Source organism: Artemia sp. Qi Xiang Cuo, chromosome 17 (genome assembly GCF_049724085.1).
Source record: "Artemia sp. Qi Xiang Cuo chromosome 17, ASM4972408v1, whole genome shotgun sequence".
Lineage (NCBI taxonomy): Eukaryota > Metazoa > Arthropoda > Branchiopoda > Anostraca > Artemiidae > Artemia > Artemia sp. Qi Xiang Cuo.
This window is the reverse complement of record NC_142810.1, coordinates 14,774,370-14,796,282: the sequence shown is the minus strand read 5'-3', so window position 1 is coordinate 14,796,282 and position 21,913 is coordinate 14,774,370. Positions and strand designations below refer to the sequence as shown.

Below are 21,913 nucleotides of genomic sequence, written 5' to 3'. Positions count from 1 at the left end.
GTTGGGCCTTCATCATCGTACTTTTGATATAAGCAACAATATTCAGAATTTTGGGAGTGGGCAGAACATTCTTCAGTTTTTGATCTCTCGGCACGAATTTCAGGAAGTACTCTAAGATTGCCGGGCACTGCTGCATGATTCTAGCGAGGGCACGTCCGATCGTCAGCCAGTGGCTTGGGACATGCTTCATGAAAGCATTTTCTGGCACTCCCATTTCTTTTGGCACCTTCGATAGTCTTCACAACGTGCAGGCCAGTCGTAAAAAAATGAATGCACAAGAATAACAAAGTCGGAACTTTCTTCTCCGAACACCTGAAGACCTTTCAAGAAAGCGTTATGAATCATATGGATGTTGCAAGTACTAATGTTCAACATTCCCTTTCCCGTCACTTTCTTTTTTTCGGCATTGAACTTTTTCCAAACGCTTTTGTTGACGTTTGGTCCGTCACTTCCAAGCGTGATCAGTTTTTCAAGTGGCAGCTGATTCTGCTCAATGACTGACATAATCTGCCTATAAGGTCATCACAAGTCGTGTGGCCCATAAAACTTGTGCATAAATGTCTGCTCTGGATTTTGTTTCCGTATGAGGACCAATATCGAACACGTATCTATAACTCTTTCATACCAGCATTGTTGGTTGTCTCATCATATTCTAGTACAAAATATGACTGAATGTCCTTCACAAGCATTTGCTTACAGTAAGGATGCAGCGCATCGGTGATCAGATACGTGAGTTTCTTCCCACATAGGGACATTCCGTCGGGGATCTTACCAGGAAACATCGCATGAAAGGTTGCAACAATATGGTCTGAATAGTTAGGAGACATGGAACTCTGTACCGTCTGATGTGCCCATATTAACTCAGCTTTATAAGCGGCATCACGCTCACAAAACATGTTTGTACCAACTAATAGTTTATCCTTGGTTGTTTCATCAACTCGAGATTGTCCGGTCAGGTGAAGCTGTAGTGGAGTAGTTGAGCAACCCCAGCTGTGCAACCAAGGTTTTTTCAGCAGAGTTTGCAAAGAAACGAGTACTGGTCGTTCCCAGTCTTACACCATTCGCCAATCTTTCTGCCGCTGCAATCCGTCTTAGCAAGCCATGAACTATTGAACTTGGCAGGCCCCATACTAGATTACCAAGCATCACCTGCAAAATAGCACCCCTCGATTAAAAGGCCATAAAAAGAAAAAATGTGGATATGTCTGAAACTGGGCCTTATTCGCATCAGCCTTTTATAACGTTCAGCCAGGAAACACATAAGTCGCAAGAACTCACAGTCTCATTAAGCAGAGACTGCTAGCCTATATACTGATCTCCGCTCATTTCGGACAGTCCCAACATGACAAAAAACAAAACATAGGCTACTAAGTCAACACAACAGCATAGCCCAGGCAGAAGCAGCTTACTAATCCCAACATAAAGCATTAGTTAAGTTCAAACAGCTCAACAGTTGTAACTAATTATCGATCTACACCGAAAGACAGCACAGTCTACAGCAGAGTCAAAAGCAAAGAAAAGTACATCATGGCTTACTTAACGAGCAGTGAAAATTGCAAATTATTAGCAATGTTCTTGGTGCTCTTCAGCCGAAAATATAGGAATAATAGGATTTTAGCCAAAATATAGGCATTTTATAGGAGTGCATTAAAATATAGGAATTTATTGGAATTTATAGGCGAGTCCGAACCCTGAAAATACTTTATCCTGCAAATGAAAAAAAAAAAATATTATCTTTCAAATTTATTTTCCATTGAATAAAGTTCTTGATCTTCTTATAGATTTCTTAGCCCCTTTTTCTTCCTCAATTAATGATTCATACATCGGTAGACCTATCCCACAAACTCACCCAATTCTCTTAATGAATAAACCTAGTGACTAATTATCTTCCAACTAATTATCTTCTACGTATATTACTTCAAAAGAGTAATTAATTTGCTTTGAGGTAATTATTAATATCCCAGTTAATTTTGGCATAGACCTGGTGACAACTGTGATGCTAAGAGTCTGGTAAAATTTCGTAATTGGTAACTAATCGTTTTGGATATTTAAAAAATTTATTAAATTAATCTTATAGAATGTGCAATAACTTGTGCACCTGACCAATTTGGCTAATTCCCTAAGCGTTTCGTCAAAATAAAAAATTTGACGAATTTGTTATTATAGTATATAGGAGAGTAGCCTGTCATCTTAAAACTGCCACAGCTGTATTGTGAAACATATCGAGTCGTTAGTAAACGTGCCACCCACGATAGTCGATTAAGGGCATGCCAAACAATCCAATGAATCGTCGGATCGAGACAAGGATCACCACAAGGTGGCCATACCCAACCGAGACCCTTGTCAAACTAAGAGTTTATCAACCGTGGAAACGCTATTTAAGTTATACTACACGTTCAAAATTAGATTAATTCCTCAAGTAAAATGTCAAATTCACTGGATTTCACGTCTTCGTAAAACAGTATCATAACTATAGGGTTTCCATACCTTAGGAAGCTTTTGCAAAATTTAAAGGCTGTTACTGATAATTTATCAATATCCCAAGATTTACTTAAAGAAATAAAAACTAGGTCAGAAATACAAACCCAATATAATAAACAATAATAATATATATCTTTAATATACTGCTATCGCGTAATTTTCAATATAATCATATATCCCAAGATCGTTACATCATATATTTCCCAAGGTTGCAACCTCAGGAATACAAGTTCATGATCATAGAATACATCCCAAGGAGTGAAAACCCTGCATAAATTACGGAAAGCGCACTATAAATTGATTTATATGACGATTAGAACAGTTCATGCCTTCCAGTTCTTCTGAACCAATAGCCATTATGAATAAGTAGCCGTTATTGTGTTGGACATCTTTTCAAGGCCGTATCCAGAGGGGGGGGTAGGGTTTTTGAACCCTCCCCCCCCCCGAAATGTTTGTCCGACTCGTAAAAAAACGTAACAAAAATTAATATGAACAAATTTTTTATACGTTTTTAAAAGTTTTTTGTAGCCCCCCCCCCAAAAAAAAAATCCTGGATACGGCCCTGCTTCTTTTATTTAACAATAAATTCAAAAAGACATAGAATCAGCTTAAACATACTCTCCTCCATATGGGTCATTGGTCAGGAAGGAAAAGAATAGAAAAAAATACTAACAAAAGATATGAACAAAAGCCAGACGTCCTCTTCAAAAATCCCCTAAATTGTAAGCTAGGAAGAGGAGAAGCACGTGATTTCACCGGCTCAATCAAAAATTCTACCCAATCTCAACCGAAAAAACACTTATTTAGCTAGAAATTCTCCAAAATTCTTTTTGAACATAAGAAACGATTGGCAGCTTCGCGGAGACTCTGGAACCGTGTTCCAGATTATGTTGCAAGCTATCAGAAGGTAAAAATCAGACCCCAATGATGAAGTATTGGGAATCTGTAAGCTGTAGAAAGTATGGAGATGATAAGTCGACTTATCAAAATTAAAACGTACATTATTATGAATTATATAGTATTATTGCTTCCCGCAAGAAACAATAGACTATACTGTCTTTCCAGCGTAAAAAAAAGTTACTTTATAGTTCAAACTTGAAAGAAAACGGCAATTAGAGCAAAACCTATGCATCAATTTCAACAACTAGCTTTAGCGAAGAGTAGAAAATAAATGAAAAACATAATAGGATTACAATAATAAAAAAAACCATTTGAAACAACAACATCCAAAAGTGATAAAACAGTTCGTGGTAACGGACTGCAAGTAAGGAGCGATCCGGCTCAATAGTAACCAAAACTCTAAAAAACGGAATTTCGATACCAATAGACATATCAAAAGAATCAACTTATTATGCTGATTTAAAATATACAAGTTTCATTAAGTTTAGTTTTACTGATTAAAGGCTACGAACCTGAGGAAATTTGCCTGATTTTCGAACAAAAGGGGGAAATACCCCCCAAAATTATTAGAACCGTAATGAAAATCACACAATCAAATTCAGCGCATCAGAAAACCCTACTGTAGTTGTCTCAAGCTCCTATCTTCAAAAATGTAGATTTTTTTTTTTTTTTTTTTTTTTTCAGGGGTGATAGTATCAACCCAATGGTCCTAAAATATCGTGAGAGGGTTCATTCGAACTGAAATTGAAGGTTATAGTGTTCTTTTTAAGTGACCAAAAAGATTGTGAGGGCAACCTGGCCCCCTCCCCCGTGCCTTTTTTCCCAAAGTCGTACTATCAAAATTTTGAGACAGGCATTTTGCTCATCATAGTTGAAAGGTCCAATAAGTATGCCTTTGGATATAACATGACCTCCCCCCACAGCCCCAGGGGAAAGGTCTTTAAGTCATAAAATTTGCCTATTTTTACACATAGTATTTGTTATTGTGATGTGTGTGCACATTTTCGAGTGGGGGGTGAATATTTTTATGGGGTTTTTACCACGGCGAATTTTCTATGGGGAGAGAAGTTTCCAGGGGGGAACTTGTCAGGAGAAATTATTCACTGGGGGAATTTGCCAGAATTCCCATACAAAATTCTTTTTAAATGTCTTGCTTTATCTTTTCCGTATCAGTTTTACGCGTTGAGTTGTTAAGGATAATTGTCCACGGTAAGCTTTCACCTGGATTGAATTGTCTAGAGGATATTTCCATGGGGAGGGGGATTTTTCCGTGGATGTGGGGCCAGATTTCCTGGCATTACTAAAAAAAGATGAGAAGTTAAATTCAAAAAAACAAATTTTTTCAACTTAAAGTAAGGAGCAACATTGAAACTTAAAACGAACAGAAATTATTACGTATATGAGGGGGTTTCCCCCTGTTTTTTTTTATTATTATTTATTTAATCGAATTAACAGTCTTAGTCGATCTTGCGTAGAGTGATGATGACTCTTAAGACAAGTCTCTATCATTTAACTGTATCATTTTTCAGTGCGTTAGTATTTTCAAACTGAATTTTTATAATAAGAACAATAATAATAACAACTTATTTTCACAAAATCCATGACGGGTCATAAAAAACTAACAAAAATAAACCAACTGCACTTAACTTCAAAGTGTTTATGACCCTCATCACTCCCCAGCTAAGAAAGAGCAAGAGAAACAATATAAACAATCAAAGAGAATGAAAAATAAAAAAGGAAACAATCATAAATGTTTTAGTTTTTTTAGTCTCTGGTCCATTTTCTTAATTAAATTTTGCTGACTTAACTACAAAAGTTACAATAAACCTAGACGAATTTACCTTTCGTAGGGCTCATTAGCCATGTAGAAGAGAAGAAACATCAGTATGCAAAAACTACTAATAAAAGAAAAAGATGAAAAAAGACACAAAAGCTTAGAGGGAATAAACAAAGGAAATAAATAATTTTATTTCCAAAACAAATCACAACAAGAAAAACAAAGGAAATTTAACCAGGAAATTTAATTTTCAAAAAATTATAACAGAACAAAAAAATTGAATATTCTTCAAATATACCAAAACGGGCATACTATTTAAGCAGTTTAGTTCATTCTCTTAGAAAATGCAATTAGAATTATCACAATTCTGGCTCGGTGAAGAGATAGATATAAAACTAAAGAATCCTGTTTTGGAATCAGATCTCCACAAGAAATAAGAATCTTGTCCTTTCGGTGAAAGTTACAGCTGTTGACTAATTGAAATATCAACTATTTAGAAGGAATATAAATCTTAGGCATCTTCACTACTTCTGTTTTTCTTATTTTTATTTCATTTTTATTTATTTCTTTCTTAACACAGAATAAAAGAGCCATTAGGCTTATTACTGTTTCTTGTTTTCCAAGTAAAGCAACAAGTAAAGCAAAAAAAGTACAGAGCAACATAAAAATGAACTGAAATTGTACTGTATTTCCAACGTTAGCTTTTTCACAGGCCCTCCCCTCCCCCACTCTTCATGCAAAAATTCCACTTGTTCGTTACTATAGGCGTTTCATAGTTCAATAAAGAATTTCCGTATGAGCAATTAATTTATCTCGAAAAAAAATTGATAAACTTTTCCTAGAAAGTCTTTAACACTTAATCAGAGTTTGAATTTCCATCCCCAATCCACGTTTTAAATTTTTGAATAGTTTGTTCATGATGATTGTTATGATCTTAGGTGACGATTATGACATTTTTAATGTATTTATAAGACCCCCCCCCTCCACTCTTCATACTAAAGTTTCACTTGTTCATTACTACAGACATTTCATAGTACAATACATAATTGAATATAGTTGGATGAAACAATGAATGGAATTGTCTCCACCCTTAGGGGAAGGAGACAAATTTAGGGGGACACCCTTAGAGGGTCCCCCAATACAACAGAAAATAATCAACTTACCTAAAACTGTGACAACCGCTGATTTAGTGTTATACTTTTGTGTGATAAACGTTCTCCTAACATTGCGGGTATATTTTAGGATACAGAATATAAGAGTCACAGTTTCTGTCACAATTCTTTTAAGTCACAATTCTTTTAAATGTTTCAGTTTTTTTAACTTTAAGAAATCAAAAATTAATTAAGGTTTTAAGGAATAAATATCAGCATATGTATATTAAACTGACAAAGCATATTTTTTTCCAGTAAATTCATTTGGATCTTTTTCAGTAGAGTACAAATTATATTCTGGCTTTCAGAAAGCATAGGGTTTTAGAACACTACTCATATTAATTTCTGCTTGTTTTGACTTTGACTTATTTTAATTTCTGTTTGTTTTGGGTTCCATTTATTTATTGATACTGATTTGTGGTAGTTTTATGCTTGGTAGATTATATGATTCTATTTTTGTTCATTTTTGGTTTAATGGAGTTCTTTACTGTTTTTTGAAAAACTTATTTTGTGCAAAAAGTTTTTTTGATTAATTAATTAAAAAAATCGAACGAATGTAAGAGCAACATTAAACCTAAAACAAACAAATTTTATATTTATATTATAGGGATTTGCTTTCCCGTCAACCCACCACTAATTACGCTAAAGTTTCGCTTGTGTTTAACTGAAATCGTTTTGTAGCAACATACACCAATGAACAGGAACTGACTTCAACCTTAGGAAATTTCATACATTCTAGCCCCCCTCATTCCCCCCCTCCCCAAAAAAAGTATCAATATATATAATATTACATTCAATAAACATCCTTCTAACTTTGTATGTACATTCCAACGTAAAGAATACTAAATATTCACACTTTCTGTTACTTGATAATAAAAAAAAGTTTTTCTTTCATTGAAAGTAAAGCCGCAATATTAATACTTAAAACTGACATTATCCTACATATTAGGGGGTAATTCCTACCAACCAGCCACTTAGCAGCCTACAACAATGGATAGGAACCGACGAGCATCAATACATGTCTCACTTTAGTAAACTTCCTTCTAACTCTCAATGTATATTTCAACGTAAAGAAAAATAAACAGTCACAGCTTCTATCATTCCATAAAAAACGTTCTTTCAAATGAAAGTAAAAGCAATATTAAAACTTTTAACAACCAAAAATTATCCTATATATTTGTGGAGGGGTATTTCCCGTCGGCCCCCATTCTTTAAACTAAATTTTGAGTTGTGCTAATTTTGCTGTTCAATGTTAATCAGTTACAACAATGGATAAGATCAAACTAACCTAAGTATTAGGGAACATCGTATGTTCTCTCAGAACACAGAAATGAATCAGTATAAATTTCTCTTTAATGAACTTACATGCATATTTTAATATACAGAATACTTAGGATTTGAAGCCAATTAATACTTAGGTTTTGCCCAATTTTTGTTGCCAATTTTTTTTTACATTATATACGTAAAAATGTAAAATATCAGTAATTTAATGTAAGATAAGAAACTACTTGCTTTTGGACTTGGTCGTATCTTTCTACATAAAATTTTTTTCTACATAAAATATAAATACAAAATAATTGTCTTTATGCAAAAGCCGTATATTTTTAATGCTAAGCATTAAAAAGGTTCGTCCCGCTCCAAGATTGATTCAAAATCAGATTTAATGCTTACTGTCCTTGGTACTTTAATAATAAAAAAAGAGCATAATTTTCTTACAAAACAGAAATATCCTAAATATAAGAAATCATCCGAACAAAACCATAATTATTGTTTCCTATATGTTTCTTATTAATTATCTGATTGCACAATTATTTACTATATTTACTAAATATTTGCTATATTTAACTAAATAATAAAAATAATCCAAATCAAAGTAAAGAGCAACATTAAAACTTAAAACGAAAAGAGCTCGCATCCATCCCTCATTCCCCTTAAGTTTCACTTGTGCTTTACTGAAAACACTTTAGAGTTCATTGTACATCAGCACAAGGATTGAACCCACCCCTTTTGAACATCCAACTTCCTCAAAAGAAACAACTTACCTAAAACAGTAACCGTCGCTGAGGCAGAATTGTATTTGTCTTTTATAAACTTCCTCCTAACTTTGCATGTGTATATACCAGCATAAGATTGTTCAGCCAATATCAAGTCCAGAGTTCTGTTCCATGAGTCAGAGAACTGGAATTGGATTTCTGTTTCTTCGATCGGTATATCGTCTTTGAACCATGTCGTTTCGATGTCGAAAATATCACTGCAATATTTCAAATTACCCAATAATTGAAGTTAAAATAATTTAAAAGAGCTACTCCGTTAGGTTATATTGGATATTGCCAGTGGAGTAATTTCGTCAGAAGCCTAGAAAGGGGGGGGGGGAGATAGAGCCGATACACGGGACAAATACACGGTATAACTACGCTATTAGTTGATTCAGTGTTTCAATTGTTTTTCAGTGTTTTTCAGTGTTTGTATTAGCTGATTCAGTGTTTAAATCTTACAAAGCAAGTAAAGGCAAGATTTTCCCGACAATCTACAATACTACAACTGATGACATTTTCGTAGCATAGGGAGAGGGAAAGAATTTCTCATACTTTAAAAAAGACAAAATCTAAAAAATTTTTTTTCTATAGAAGGGAGGGGGAGTTAAATCTCTGAAATACACCATGAGCATAATGCTCAATAGTTTTTTCCCTGTTGGATGAAGGATGAAATCACATATTTTCTCAGCTCTATTCACAAAAATAAACAATTCCAGTCATACCTGCATAGTGGAAGAGATAGGGAAGAAAAACTTTCCAGACTACGTGCTTATAGTATGGTAAATGAGTTTCTTAAATATGGTGGCTCTGAGGTTAAACATAAGTTACTGAAGATTATGAATAATTTTTGAAAAGGGGCAAGTACCTAACGGTTTTAGGAAAACCTTAATTAAACCACTGTATAAGAAAGGTGATAAAAGTGAGTGTGGTAATTATCGAGGCATTAGACTGGTCTCTGTAGGTAGCAAATTACTTAGCTATATGATAATTTGACTGAGAGATGCTGTAGACAAAGTTTTCAGAGAAGAATAGTGCGGTTTTAGAAAAGGTACAGGATGTGTCGACCAAATTTTCTCTCTTAGGTTAGAAGTGCCTGAGTTGTTTTTTCACAGTTAAAAAAGTTTGGAAGAATATGAAGATAAGTCTGCAAACCAAGACTAGAATATTGGAAGGTACAGTGATGACGGTGGTCAAATATGGCTCTGAAGCATGGGAGCCCCGAAAAGCAGATGGAGATTACCTAGATCTTTTCCAGAGAAATTGCTTACGGATTGATTTGAATACCCAGCTGAATGACTGCATTTTAGACAGTAGACTGTGTAGAAAGTTCGGTTCAATCCCTATTTCTTGGAATATAATTAGAGAAATGCTGAAATGGTTAGGGCGTGTTCTGTGGAAGGAGGATGAAGTTGTCCTTTTCATCCAACTGTCTAGGGCTAAACGGAAAGTAGGTCTTCCGTGGTTGGGAGGATGTCATAACAAATATTTAAAGGAAATGAGAACTTACTGGGAGGGTGTAAAGAGGGAGGCTTTGAATAGATTTGGATGGAGGAGGACCGTGCGTAGCTCTGTTGGCCTCAAACGGCTTTGTGATGAGGTGAGTTGTTAGTAATAGTATTCGGATATTCCATTTAAAGAATGCACGAATTTAAAATATAAGCAATTAAATTGTCAACAATAATAAAAGCCAAACATGGTTTTATGGAAAGTTTTTTTTTTCTGTATCACTGATATAAACTAATAACTTTGTTTTTTCTTCTTCTTTTTGGTTCTTTAATAAAGCATGTATGTTTTTTTAGATATATAGAGGTTTTTTAATAAATATAGGTTATACTGTAGTATTCTTTTCTTTTATTGAATATAGCATTTTTGTTTTTTTTTATATAGTTTTTTGTTTTTTAATAAATAGAGGTTAAAAATTAGTATGAGGTTTTTTTATAAAATATAGCATTAATGTTTTTTTTTATATAGTTTTTTGTTTTTTAATAAATAGAGGTTTAACTTTATTCTACTTTTCTTTTATTTAATAAATCATTACTGTTTTTTTTTATATAGATATTGTTTTTTTATTAAATATAGGTTAAAATTTCTTCTTATTTTTGGTTCTTTAATAAAGCATGTATGTTTTTTTTATATATATAGAGGTTTGTTAATAAATAGAGGTTAAACTTTCTTCTTCTTTTCTTTTATTTAATAAATCATTTTTGTTTTTTTTTATATAGATAGAGTTTTTTTAATAAATATAGGTTAAAATTTCTTGTTATTTTCTGTTATTTAATAAAGCATGTTTGTTTTTTTTTTATATAGATAGAGTTTTTTTAATAAATAGATGTTAAAATTTATTATTCTTTTTTTTTATTTAATAAATAGTTTTTGTTTTTTTTATATAGATATAGGTTTGTTAATAAATATAGGTTAAACTTTCTTCTTGTTTTCGTTTCTTTAATAAATCATGTATGTTTTTTTTTATATAGATATAGGTTTTTTAATAAATATAGGTTAAAATTTCTTCTTCTTTTTGGTTCTTTAATAAAGCATGTATGTTTTTTTATATAGATAGAGGTTTGTTAATAAATAGAGGTTAAACTTTCTTCTTCTTTTTGGTTCTTTAATAAAGCATGTATGTTTTTTTATATAGATAGAGGTTTGTTAATAAATAGAGTTTAAACTTTCTTCTTCTTTTTGGTTCTTTAATAAAGCATGTATGTTTTTTTTATATAGATAGAGGTTTGTTAATAAATAGAGGTTAAACTTTCTTCTCGTTTTCGGTTCTTTAATAAAGCATGTATGTTTTTTTTTTATAGATAGAGGTTTGTTAATAAATAGAGGTTAAACTTTCTTCTTCTTTTCGGTTATTTAATAAAGCATGTATGTTTTTTTTATATAGATAGAGGTTTGTTAATAAATAGAGCTTAAACTTTCTTATTCTTTTTGGTTCTTTAATAAAGCATGAATGTTTTTTTTATATATATAGAGGTTTTTTAATAAATAGAGGTTAAACTTTCTTATTCTTTTTGGTTCTTTAATAAAACATGTATGTTTTTTTTATATAGATAGAGGTTTGTTAATAAATAGAGGTTAAACTTTCTTCTTGTTTTTGGTTCTTTAATAAAGCATGTATGTTTTTTTTATATAGATAGAGGTTTGTTAATAAATAGAGGTTAAATTTTCTTCTTCTTTTCGGTTCTTTAATAAAGCATGTATGTTTTTTTATATAGATAGATGTTTGTTAATAAATAGAGATTAAACTTTCTTCTTCTTTTTGGTTCTTTAATAAAGCATGTATGTTTTTTTTATATAGATAGAGGTTTGTTAATAAATAGAGGTTAAATTTTCTTCTTCTTTTTGGTTCTTTAATAAAGCATGTATGTTTTTTTATATAGATAGAGGTTTGTTAATAAATAGAGGTTAAACTTTCTTCTTCTTTTTGGTTCTTTAATAAAGCATGTATGTTTTTTTTATATAGATAGAGGTTTGTTAATAAATATAGGTTAAAATTTCTTCTTGTTTTTGGTTCTTTAATAAAGCATGTATGTTTTTTTTATATAGATAGAGGTTTGTTAATAAATAGAGGTTAAACTTTCTTCTTGTTTTTGGTTCTTTAATAAAGCATTTATGTTTTTTTTTTATAGATAGAGGTTTGTTAATAAATAGAGGTTAAACTTTCTTCTTCTTTTTGGTTCTTTAATAAATCATGTATGTTTTTTTATATAGATAGATGTTTGTTAATAAATAGAGGTTAAACTTTCTTCTTCTTTTCGGTTCTTTAATAAAGCATTTTTGTTTTTTTTTTATATAGATAGAGGTTTTTTATTAAATATAGGTTAAAATTTGTTATTCTTTTTTGTTCTTTAATAAAGCATGTATGTTTTTTTTATATATATAGAGGTTTGTTAATAAATATAGGTTAAACTTTCTTCTCGTTTTTGGTTCTTTAATAAAGCATGAATGTTTTTTTTATATAGATAGAGTTTTGTTAATAAATAGAGGTTAAACTTTCTTCTTCTTTTTGGTTCTTTAATAAAGCATGTATGTTTTTTTTATATAGATAGAGATTTGTTAATAAATAGAGGTTAAACTTTCTTCTTCTTTTTGGTTCTTTAATAAAGCATGTATGTTTTTTTATATAGATAGAGGTTTGTTAATAAATAGAGGTTAAAATTTCTTCTTATTTTTGGTTCTTTAATAAATCATGTATGTTTTTTTTATATAGATAGAGATTTGTTAATAAATAGAGGTTAAATTTTCTTCTTCTTTTTGGTTCTTTAATAAAGCATGTATGTTTTTTTATATAGATAGATGTTTGTTAATAAATAGAGATTAAACTTTCTTCTTCTTTTTGGTTCTTTAATAAAGCATGTATGTTTTTTTTATATAGATAGAGGTTTGTTAATAAATATAGGTTAAACTTTATTCTTCTTTTTGGTTCTTTAATAAAGCATGTATGTTTTTTTTATATATATAGAGGTTTGTTAATAAATAGAGGTTAAACTTTCTTCTTCTTTTCGGTTCTTTAATAAAGCATGAATGTTTTTTTTATATAGATAGAGGTTTGTTAATAAATATAGGTTAAACTTTCTTATTCTTTTCGGTTCTTTAATAAAGCATGTATGTTTTTTTTATATAGATAGAGGTTTGTTAATAAATAGAGGTTAAACTTTCTTCTTCTTTTTGGTTCTTTAATAAAGCATGTATGTTTTTTTATATAGATAGATGTTTGTTAATAAATAGAGGTTAAACTTTCTTCTTCTTTTTGGTTCTTTAATAAAGCATGTATGTTTTTTTTATATAGATAGAGGTTTGTTAATAAATAGAGGTTAAACTTTCTTCTTCTTTTTGGTTCTTTAATAAAGCATGTATGTTTTTTTTATATAGATAGAGGTTTGTTAATAAATAGAGGTTAAACTTTCTTCTTGTTTTTGGTTCTTTAATAAAGCATGTATGTTTTTTTTATATAGATATAGGTTTGTTAATAAATAGAGTTTAAACTTTCTTCTTCTTTTTGGTTCTTTAATAAAGCATGAATGTTTTTTTTATATAGATAGAGGTTTGTTAATAAATAGAGGTTAAACTTTCTTCTTGTTTTCGGTTCTTTAATAAAGCATGTATGTTTTTTTTTTATATATATAGGTTTGTTAATAAATAGAGGTTAAACTTTCTTCTTCTTTTTGGTTCTTTAATAAAGCATGTATGTTTTTTTTATATAGATAGAGGTTTTTTAATAAAATAGAGGTTAAACTTTCTTCTTGTTTTTGGTTCTTTAATAAAGCATGTATGTTTTTTTTTTATAGATAGAGGTTTGTTAATAAATAGAGGTTAAACTTTCTTCTTCTTTTTGGTTCTTTAATAAAGCATGTATGTTTTTTTTATATAGATAGAGATTTGTTAATAAATAGAGGTTAAACTTTCTTCTTCTTTTCGGTTCTTTAATAAAACATGTATTTTTTTTTTATATAGATAGAGGTTTGTTAATAAATAGAGGTTAAAATTTCTTCTTGTTTTTGGTTCTTTAATAAAGCATGTATGTTTTTTTTTTATATATAGAGATTTGTTAATAAATAGAGGTTAAACTTTATTCTTCTTTTCGGTTCTTTAATAAATCATGTATGTTTTTTTTATATAGATAGAGGTTTGTTAATAAATAGAGGTTAAACTTTCTTCTCCTTTTTGGTTCTTTAATAAATCATTTATGTTTTTTTTTTATAGATAGAGGTTTTTTAATAAAATAGAGGTTAAACTTTCTTCTTCTTTTTGGTTCTTTAATAAATAATGTATGTTTTTTTTATATATTTAGAGGTTTGTTAATAAATAGATTTTAAACTTTCTTCTCCTTTTTGGTTCTTTAATAAAGCATGTATGTTTTTTTTATATAGATAGAGGTTTGTTAATAAATAGAGGTTAAACTTTCTTCTCCTTTTTGGTTCTTTAATAAATCATGTATGTTTTTTTTATATAGATAGAGGTTTGTTAATAAATAGATGTTAAACTTTCTTATCCTTTTTGGTTCTTTAATAAATAATTAATGTTTTTTTTATATAGATAGAGGTTTGTTAATAAATAGAGCTTAAACTTTCTTCTTCTTTTTGGTTCTTTAATAAAACATGTATGTTTTTTTTATATAGTTAGAGGTTTGTTAATAAATAGAGGTTAAACTTTCTTATTCTTTTTGGTTATTTAATAAAGCATGTTTTTTTTTTTATATAGATAGAGGTTTGTTAATAAATAGAGGTTAAACTTTCTTCTTCTTTTTGGTTCTTTAATAAAGCATGTATGTTTTTTTATATAGATAGAGGTTTGTTAATAAATAGAGGTTAAACTTTCTTCTTCTTTTTGGTTCTTTAATAAAGCATGTATGTTTTTTTTTTATATAGATAGAGGTTTGTTAATAAATAGAGGTTAAACTTTCTTCTTCTTTTTGTTTCTTTAATAAAGCATGTATGTTTTTTTATATAGATAGAGGTTTGTTAATAAATAGAGGTTAAACTTTCTTCTTCTTTTTGGTTCTTTAATAAAGCATGTATGTTTTTTTTATATAGATAGAGGTTTGTTAATAAATAGAGGTTAAACTTTCTTCTTCTTTTCGGTTCTTTAATAAAGCATGTATGTTTTTTTTATATAGATAGAGGTTTGTTAATAAATAGAGGTTAAACTTTCTTCTCCTTTTTGGTTCTTTAATAAAGCATGTATGTTTTTTTTATATAGATAGAGGTTTGTTAATAAATAGAGGTTAAACTTTCTTCTTCTTTTTGGTTCTTTAATAAAACATGTATGTTTTTTTTATATAGATAGAGATTTGTTAATAAATAGAGGTTAAATTTTCTTCTTCTTTTTGGTTCTTTAATAAAGCATGTATGTTTTTTTATATATTTAGATGTTTGTTAATAAATAGAGGTTAAACTTTCTTCTTCTTTTTGGTTCTTTAATAAAGCATGTATGTTTTTTTTATATAGATATAGGTTTGTTAATAAATAGAGGTTAAACTTTCTTCTTCTTTTCGGTTCTTTAATAAAGCATGTATGTTTTTTTTTATATAGATAGAGGTTTTTTAATAAATAGAGGTTAAACTTTCTTCTTCTTTTTGGTTCTTTAATAAAGCATGTATGTTTTTTCTAAATAGATAGAGGTTTGTTAATAAATAGAGGTTAAACTTTCTTCTTCTTTTTGGTTCTTTAATAAAGCATGTATGTTTTTTTTATATAGATAGAGGTTTGTTAATAAATAGAGGTTAAAATTTCTTCTTCTTTTTGGTTCTTTAATAAATCATGTATTTTTTTTTTATATAGATAGAGGTTTGTTAATAAATAGAGGTTAAACTGTCTTATTGTTTTTGGTAATTTAAAAAATAATTTATGTTTTTTTTTATATAGTTTGAGGTTTTTTAATAAAATAGAGCTTAAACTTTCTTATTCTGTTCGGTTCTTTAATAAAGCATGTATGTTTTTTTTATATATTTATAGGTTTTTTAAAAAATATAAGTTAAACTTTATTATTGTTTTTTTATGGACGGAAGTTATTGCTTTATTTTTAGGTTTTGTTTTCATTATTTATTTACGAAATTAACCTTTCTTCTTCGGGAATTGAAGGGTTCTTTCTTTGGTAAGTGGTGCTATCTGTTTTATTATATGCATTTTAGCCCTTTGTTAGATGATGACTGGACATGTTTATCCCGTGAGAGCAAGACTGCATAAAGTTAGTTCGGAGATATACTATTTTTAACTTATACGTGAGATCTTCCAAGTCATTTATCCTTTGAAGGCCGTCTAGCAGGGCGTTCGTGTAGCTCAACCCTCGTTTAACTAAACCTCTTTCAACTCAACCCATTAAACTGAACCTCCGTCTGACGCAAGCCCCATTAAACTCAACCCCAGTGCAACTCAACCCCGGCGCAACTCAACCCCAGCGCAACTCATTTTCCGTTTAATCCGACCCTATTTGACTCAACCCCAATCTAACCCCATTGCTGAAACATGAAATTTGAGTTTGTTCAGGCCCTGGACAAAAAATTTTTTGCTAATTTCAAATATATTAGATAGAAGGATGAATTGTGGTTTTTACAGGGGGGGGAGTAGGAATGGTTTTGCTTTGAAGGAGCATATAAAACACTTACACAAGAACTAACCAATGAACAAAGACCATTTCATCGAGTCAACTTTTATCGCTTCCCACAAAACGGGCTGAATTACATTTTATAGGTATAATGTTGAATTCAGGAGGAATGATCTAAATGAGGATGATATGAACGGGGGTTGAGTCAAATACGGTTGGGTTAAGCAGGGGTCGATCTACTTGAGGATATACTTGCATGAGAATTGAATTGAATGGGTTTGAGCTGCATGAAGGTTGAATTACACGGGGATTGAGTTTGAATGGGGTAGAGTTAAACAGGAATTGAGTTGAATGGGGTAAAGTTAAATAAGGTTCAAGTTAAATGAGGGTCAAATTACACGAGGGTTGAAAGTTTTTATTTGCGATTCTCATCTAATCCCTCAAGATTCATTCGCCTAAGTGATAGCCTACAACGTTACAACCTCAGAGACTTTAATTCATTTGGTCTGTCTACTACTTTCATCTGATAAGGACCATCTTATCGTGAGCAATGTAACTCAAAGTTCTCATTTCGCAGCCCATCTTGCTCTACCGCCTCTGCAAAAACGATGCACTACCGCCCTGCTCTACCGCCTCTACCGCTCTACGCTCTGCACGCCTCTACGCCTACCGCCTCTACCGCCTTGCTCTACCGCCTCTACGCCTCTGCAAAAACGATGGGTTTTCAATTTCTTTAATTCGAACAAATCGAAAATCCAGTTTCAAGTCATTTATACATTTTCAGCATTCCAAGAATTATGAATTAGGATTCGGGATATTGTTAAAATCTATATATAACATTTGAAAAAATGTTCGGTTTGTTTGAAATAAAGGAACCCGATTTTTGGCAGATAGTAAGTAAGTAAGTATGACGGCACTAGACCCTTAAGTTCCAAACCGGCGGTGCTTATCTCCGTTTCATGGACTTTCAGCCAGGAAGTGCAATGGGGGGGCTGGGGCCAGCCATCCTGTGCTTTCGCACACCCTTCCTGCTTACCTTCCCCAGATTTCTTCAAGTACCCACTTAGAGCTTAGTCGACTCTGGCTAAGCTTACAGAGTCACACCACTGACCCGCGTCCCAAACCAAATAACTGGCCACGCCAGGGAACGAACCCGTGCCCCTTGGACAAATAATTCTCAACCCAGCGCACGTCCACTTAGCCAGGCCGGATATTTGGCAGATACAATACTATGCAAGATACATTTGTGTTACGTTTGCCACTTTTGCGGTGGTCTTCTGTCAGAAAACTTTAATTCCAGGCATAGAAAAAAAAATTAACCTTTCCCATAAATATTGCTTCCCATCTTCTAATTCCTCAAAAAACTCATTCACCATAATTGAGAGCCAACAACCTACACATCTCCAGAGACTTGCATTGAATCGGTCAGGTCTACAACTTCCGTCTGCTAGGGACTCTTTTATCGCGGCAATAATAAGCTAAGTGACAAAGTAGTATATCCCCAATCCACCATGTCAATGTAAATGGAGAGAAATATTAGGTCTTCCTTTTTGGCTGAGTTCTCCGGATATTTATTACGAGCGGTCAAGAGAGGTGAGGGGGCAGGTAAAATTGTGTTTCCCTTCGTTTCCAACAGCATTTGAACAGTTAAAATAATAGTTGAAGAGAAGTGTCAATAAAAAGTTTTAAAGGTATAATTTGTTGACTTGCGAATCAAAACTTTAACCAATTAAAGTTATATTGGATCGGCCCTTTGCAGATATTTGAGATTTTTGTCCGACTCGTAAAAAAGTAACAAACATTTTTCATAAAGGGACCTTGAAATCACTAATCTATTGACCACTACGGCAAGCCGTATCCAGGAAAGAAGGATACCTGATTTGACCCCCCCCCCCAAAAAAAAATACAACATTTTTGACTCGTATAGAAATACATGTAAACAAATTTTTGTGGCGTTTTTACAGTTTACAACCCCCCCCCCCCCCCGAGAGCAAAAACCCTGGATATGACCTTGAATCTTGAAAACAAATAAGGGGATAATCAAGCATCAGATAATGATTATTTTATTTGTATTTATAGATGTTATAAATATATCCAGTTATCACTTTTTGAACATTCAAGAAGCCATTGCAAATTCAAATTACTGAACTGATCATCAGAGATAAAACATAAAATCGCGAAGGAAGGAAGAAAACGAGGAAAATTAACAGCCAGTGAAAAAATTGAAAAATTATGCAAATATTTCGGTCAAGACCTCCGCTTGACCGTCCTCAGTGCAGAATAAAACTGATAAAAATATAAAAACCAAACCTTAAAATAAAAACACAAAACTAAAATTGGACGACCCTTTCTTAGTAACGGTGGAAAGGTAACGGTGAAAGGGTAATTGTCCTCGTTTTCTTCCTTTCTTCGCGATTTTTTGTTTTATCATGATTAGCCAGTGTGGTCTCAAAAATTATTTATCATCAGAGAAAATAATTTTTTAAAGGTTTTTCCTTAAGTTCATCAGTCTAGGTCAAAGAAGACAAAATACTTGTTTGCATTTGAAGTTATGACGATTGTAATTTCTTACCGATAGTTATTAAAATAAACATTTATATTGCTATATATTTCCCTCTCCACTATCACAATCAAGAGTGGCTTCCCAAAGGAGAAGCAAAAAGGCCCCTATAATCACTCAAATATACTTCAAACGGAAAGGTATAAGGAGAGAAAAATAGAATTTATACTTTACAGGATTTGAAGGATTTATCCATTATTTCATTATTTATCCTTTTATTTTATTCATGGAATACTTTTGTAAGATTAATCCTTTATTTCTAGAATTAATGTTAAATTCCACTTTCAATTGTTTTTACCCTCTTGTAGCTCACTTATTTTCTTGTTTCTTATTTTCTTGTTGTTGGTTTATTATTTAGTTGTTGGTTTAATATTTAGTTGTTGGTTTTAGTATTTTCTATGTTGTTGGTTTCCTTATTTTCTTGTTGTTGGTTTATTATTTAGTTGTTGGTTTATTATTTTCTATGTTGTCGGTTTACTTATTTTCTTGTGGTTGGTTTATTATTTATTTGTTGGTTTATTATTTTCTATGTTGTTGGTTTACTTATTTTCTTGTTGTTGGTTTACTTATTTTCTTGTTATTGGTTTATTATTTAGTTGTTACTTAATTATTTTCTATGTTGTTGGTTTACTTATTTTCTTGTAGTTGGTTTATTATTTAGTTGTTGGTTTATTATTTTCAATGTTTTTGGTTTACTTATATTGTTGTTGTTGGCTTATTATTTAGTTGCTGGTTTACTTATTTTCTTGTTGTTGGTTTATTATTTAGTTGTTGGTTTATTATTTATTTGTTGGTTTATTATTTTCTATGTTGTTGGTTTACTTATTTTCTTGTTGTTGGTTTACTTATTTTCTTGTTATTGGTTTATTATTTAGTTGTTACTTAATTATTTTCTATGTTGTTGGTTTACTTATTTTCTTGTAGTTGGTTTATTATTTAGTTGTTGGTTTATTATTTTCAATGTTTTTGGTTTACTTATATTGTTGTTGTTGGCTTATTATTTAGTTGCTGGTTTACTTATTTTCTTGTTGTTGGTTTATTATTTAGTTGTTGGTTCATTATTTTCTATGTTATTTGTTTACTTGTTTTCTTGTTGTTGGTTTATTATTTTCTATGTTGTCGGTTTACTTATTTTCTTGTTGTTGGTTTATTATTTAGTTGTTGGTTTATTATTTAGTTGTTGGTTTATTATTTTCTATGTTGTTGGTTTACTTATTTTCTTGTTGTTGGTTTACATCTTAGACATTTGTTTTTTTTATGTTTTGCCCGATTTTCTGACACGAAGCACTCTAGTGCTTAGAAAAATATTTTTATTGAATTATACACAGTTGTTTGTTTTTCTTCGGGAAACTTGGATTTCTGGGAATATCCCTTCTCTGAAAACAGGAATTCATATAGAGAATAGATATATTTTAATGGAATTTATGATTTTCTTCATTTACTTTATTTTGATTTACTTTTAATATTTCCAGCGATTCTTTTCTTTAAGCTGAAAATTCAACTTTTCAACTTTTCTTTTGGACTATTATTTGTTTTTATCTCATTATAATTTCATTGTCTATTAATCTTTAAAACATTTTAAAATTTTATTAAAATGCTGAAACAAAATTAGTTATACTTTATTGGAGTTTAAGATATGAAATGTTTTTATTGGCTTATCAATGGATTTGTTTTTTTATATATATTTTTGGAAAATCTTGTACTATTTTTTATTCTTTGTTTCTTTTGCTTTTAACATTTTGAGTTATTTTCCTTCCACTGAAAATTTTCATTTTTTTTTATTGCATTATTTATCCAATTTTAATGTACTTGGAAATCAAGGAGGGCATGTCTTAGAAGGCCACACTGCCTTTCTCTGACGAACAAATAAAGGTTCAAATAGTGATAAGTCCTTTTAGTAGACAGTAAAACAGATACAGAAGAAATATCCAGAACTTTTTGTATCTTTTTCACAGTCTAATGAAAGGACTTATATTTATTGAACTTATATTTGTTCGTTAGGGGGGAGGGGGGAAGTATACCTTCTCCCCTCCTACCCTCCCCCCCCAAAAAAAAAGAATAAAATTGGATAATCCGGAACCTTTCCGAAAATTAATGTTCATGAATAAAAATAAAGATAAATTAAAAATCGCTAATTTTCGAGATTTCGTAGAACTCAGTTATATTTCAGACGAATTTGAAGGAACGCCACAAATTCGGGGACAGCGAAAACACTGCTTTATTAATACCTAAAAGCTGAGGAAGGCTCTTGGCCTTATGATGCAACGAATGCACTCACAGATTCTCAAGGAACAAATTTTTTGTCACCATCACATCCACATTATCGAGTTACATGACTTTGAATCTTCCATTTCTTGCAAGTCAGTTGTGAAAAATTTCCAAGGACAGCGGAAATGGAATCATATTTTTGGAATTGGTCAAGTAAAAATTCACAGAACCATATGAATATTTAAAAATTATGAAAATGAAAAAGATCTCTATATCCATTTATGCAGTTTTAGTAGCGGGCGCCAAGCTGAAACAGAAATATGTTAGTGAAAAATCGGCCAAAAATAAGCTAAAAACATATTGCATACGAAACCTTAAGACTGTGTAACTTTCCTTTGAAGGTGTTGTAGTTTTTGGGAATAAAAAGCTTGTTAATTTCATTCAGATAATCTTAATTTTGATTTTAGTTTTAATTGACACGCATTTTAATATCATTTAATTTCGTCTAAATTTCACCATCTTAAAATAACTCCTCATTTCATTACCTTTTGGTATTTCTATGCTAAATAATACTACTAAATATTTCTACTTGGTAAAATGCAACATAAATAATTATATTATCTTTATTTTCGTTTTCACCTTTAAATATGATTTAAGCACCGGCAACTTACGGATAATTAGCAATGCAGGCTAATTCTGTACTCGGCTCCCCCTTAATCGTTTCCATATTTTGAGGTGGCACCACAATCTCTGG

General features: G+C 30.7%; 1 protein-coding gene across 1 annotated transcript in view; it reads right to left on the bottom strand.

The window, feature by feature from the left end:
• sdk (sidekick cell adhesion molecule) overlaps positions 1–21,913 on the bottom strand; it is a 300,949-nt gene that overhangs the window by 168,652 nt on the left and 110,384 nt on the right. The window contains exons 6-7 of the mRNA XM_089103497.1: positions 21,831–21,913; positions 8,352–8,560 (exon numbers count right to left, since the gene is read on the bottom strand). The exon at positions 21,831–21,913 is cut by the window's right edge and continues 94 nt beyond it. Coding sequence (XP_088959623.1) covers positions 8,352–8,560; positions 21,831–21,913 — 292 coding nt within the window. The remainder of the gene's footprint in view (positions 1–8,351; positions 8,561–21,830) is intronic.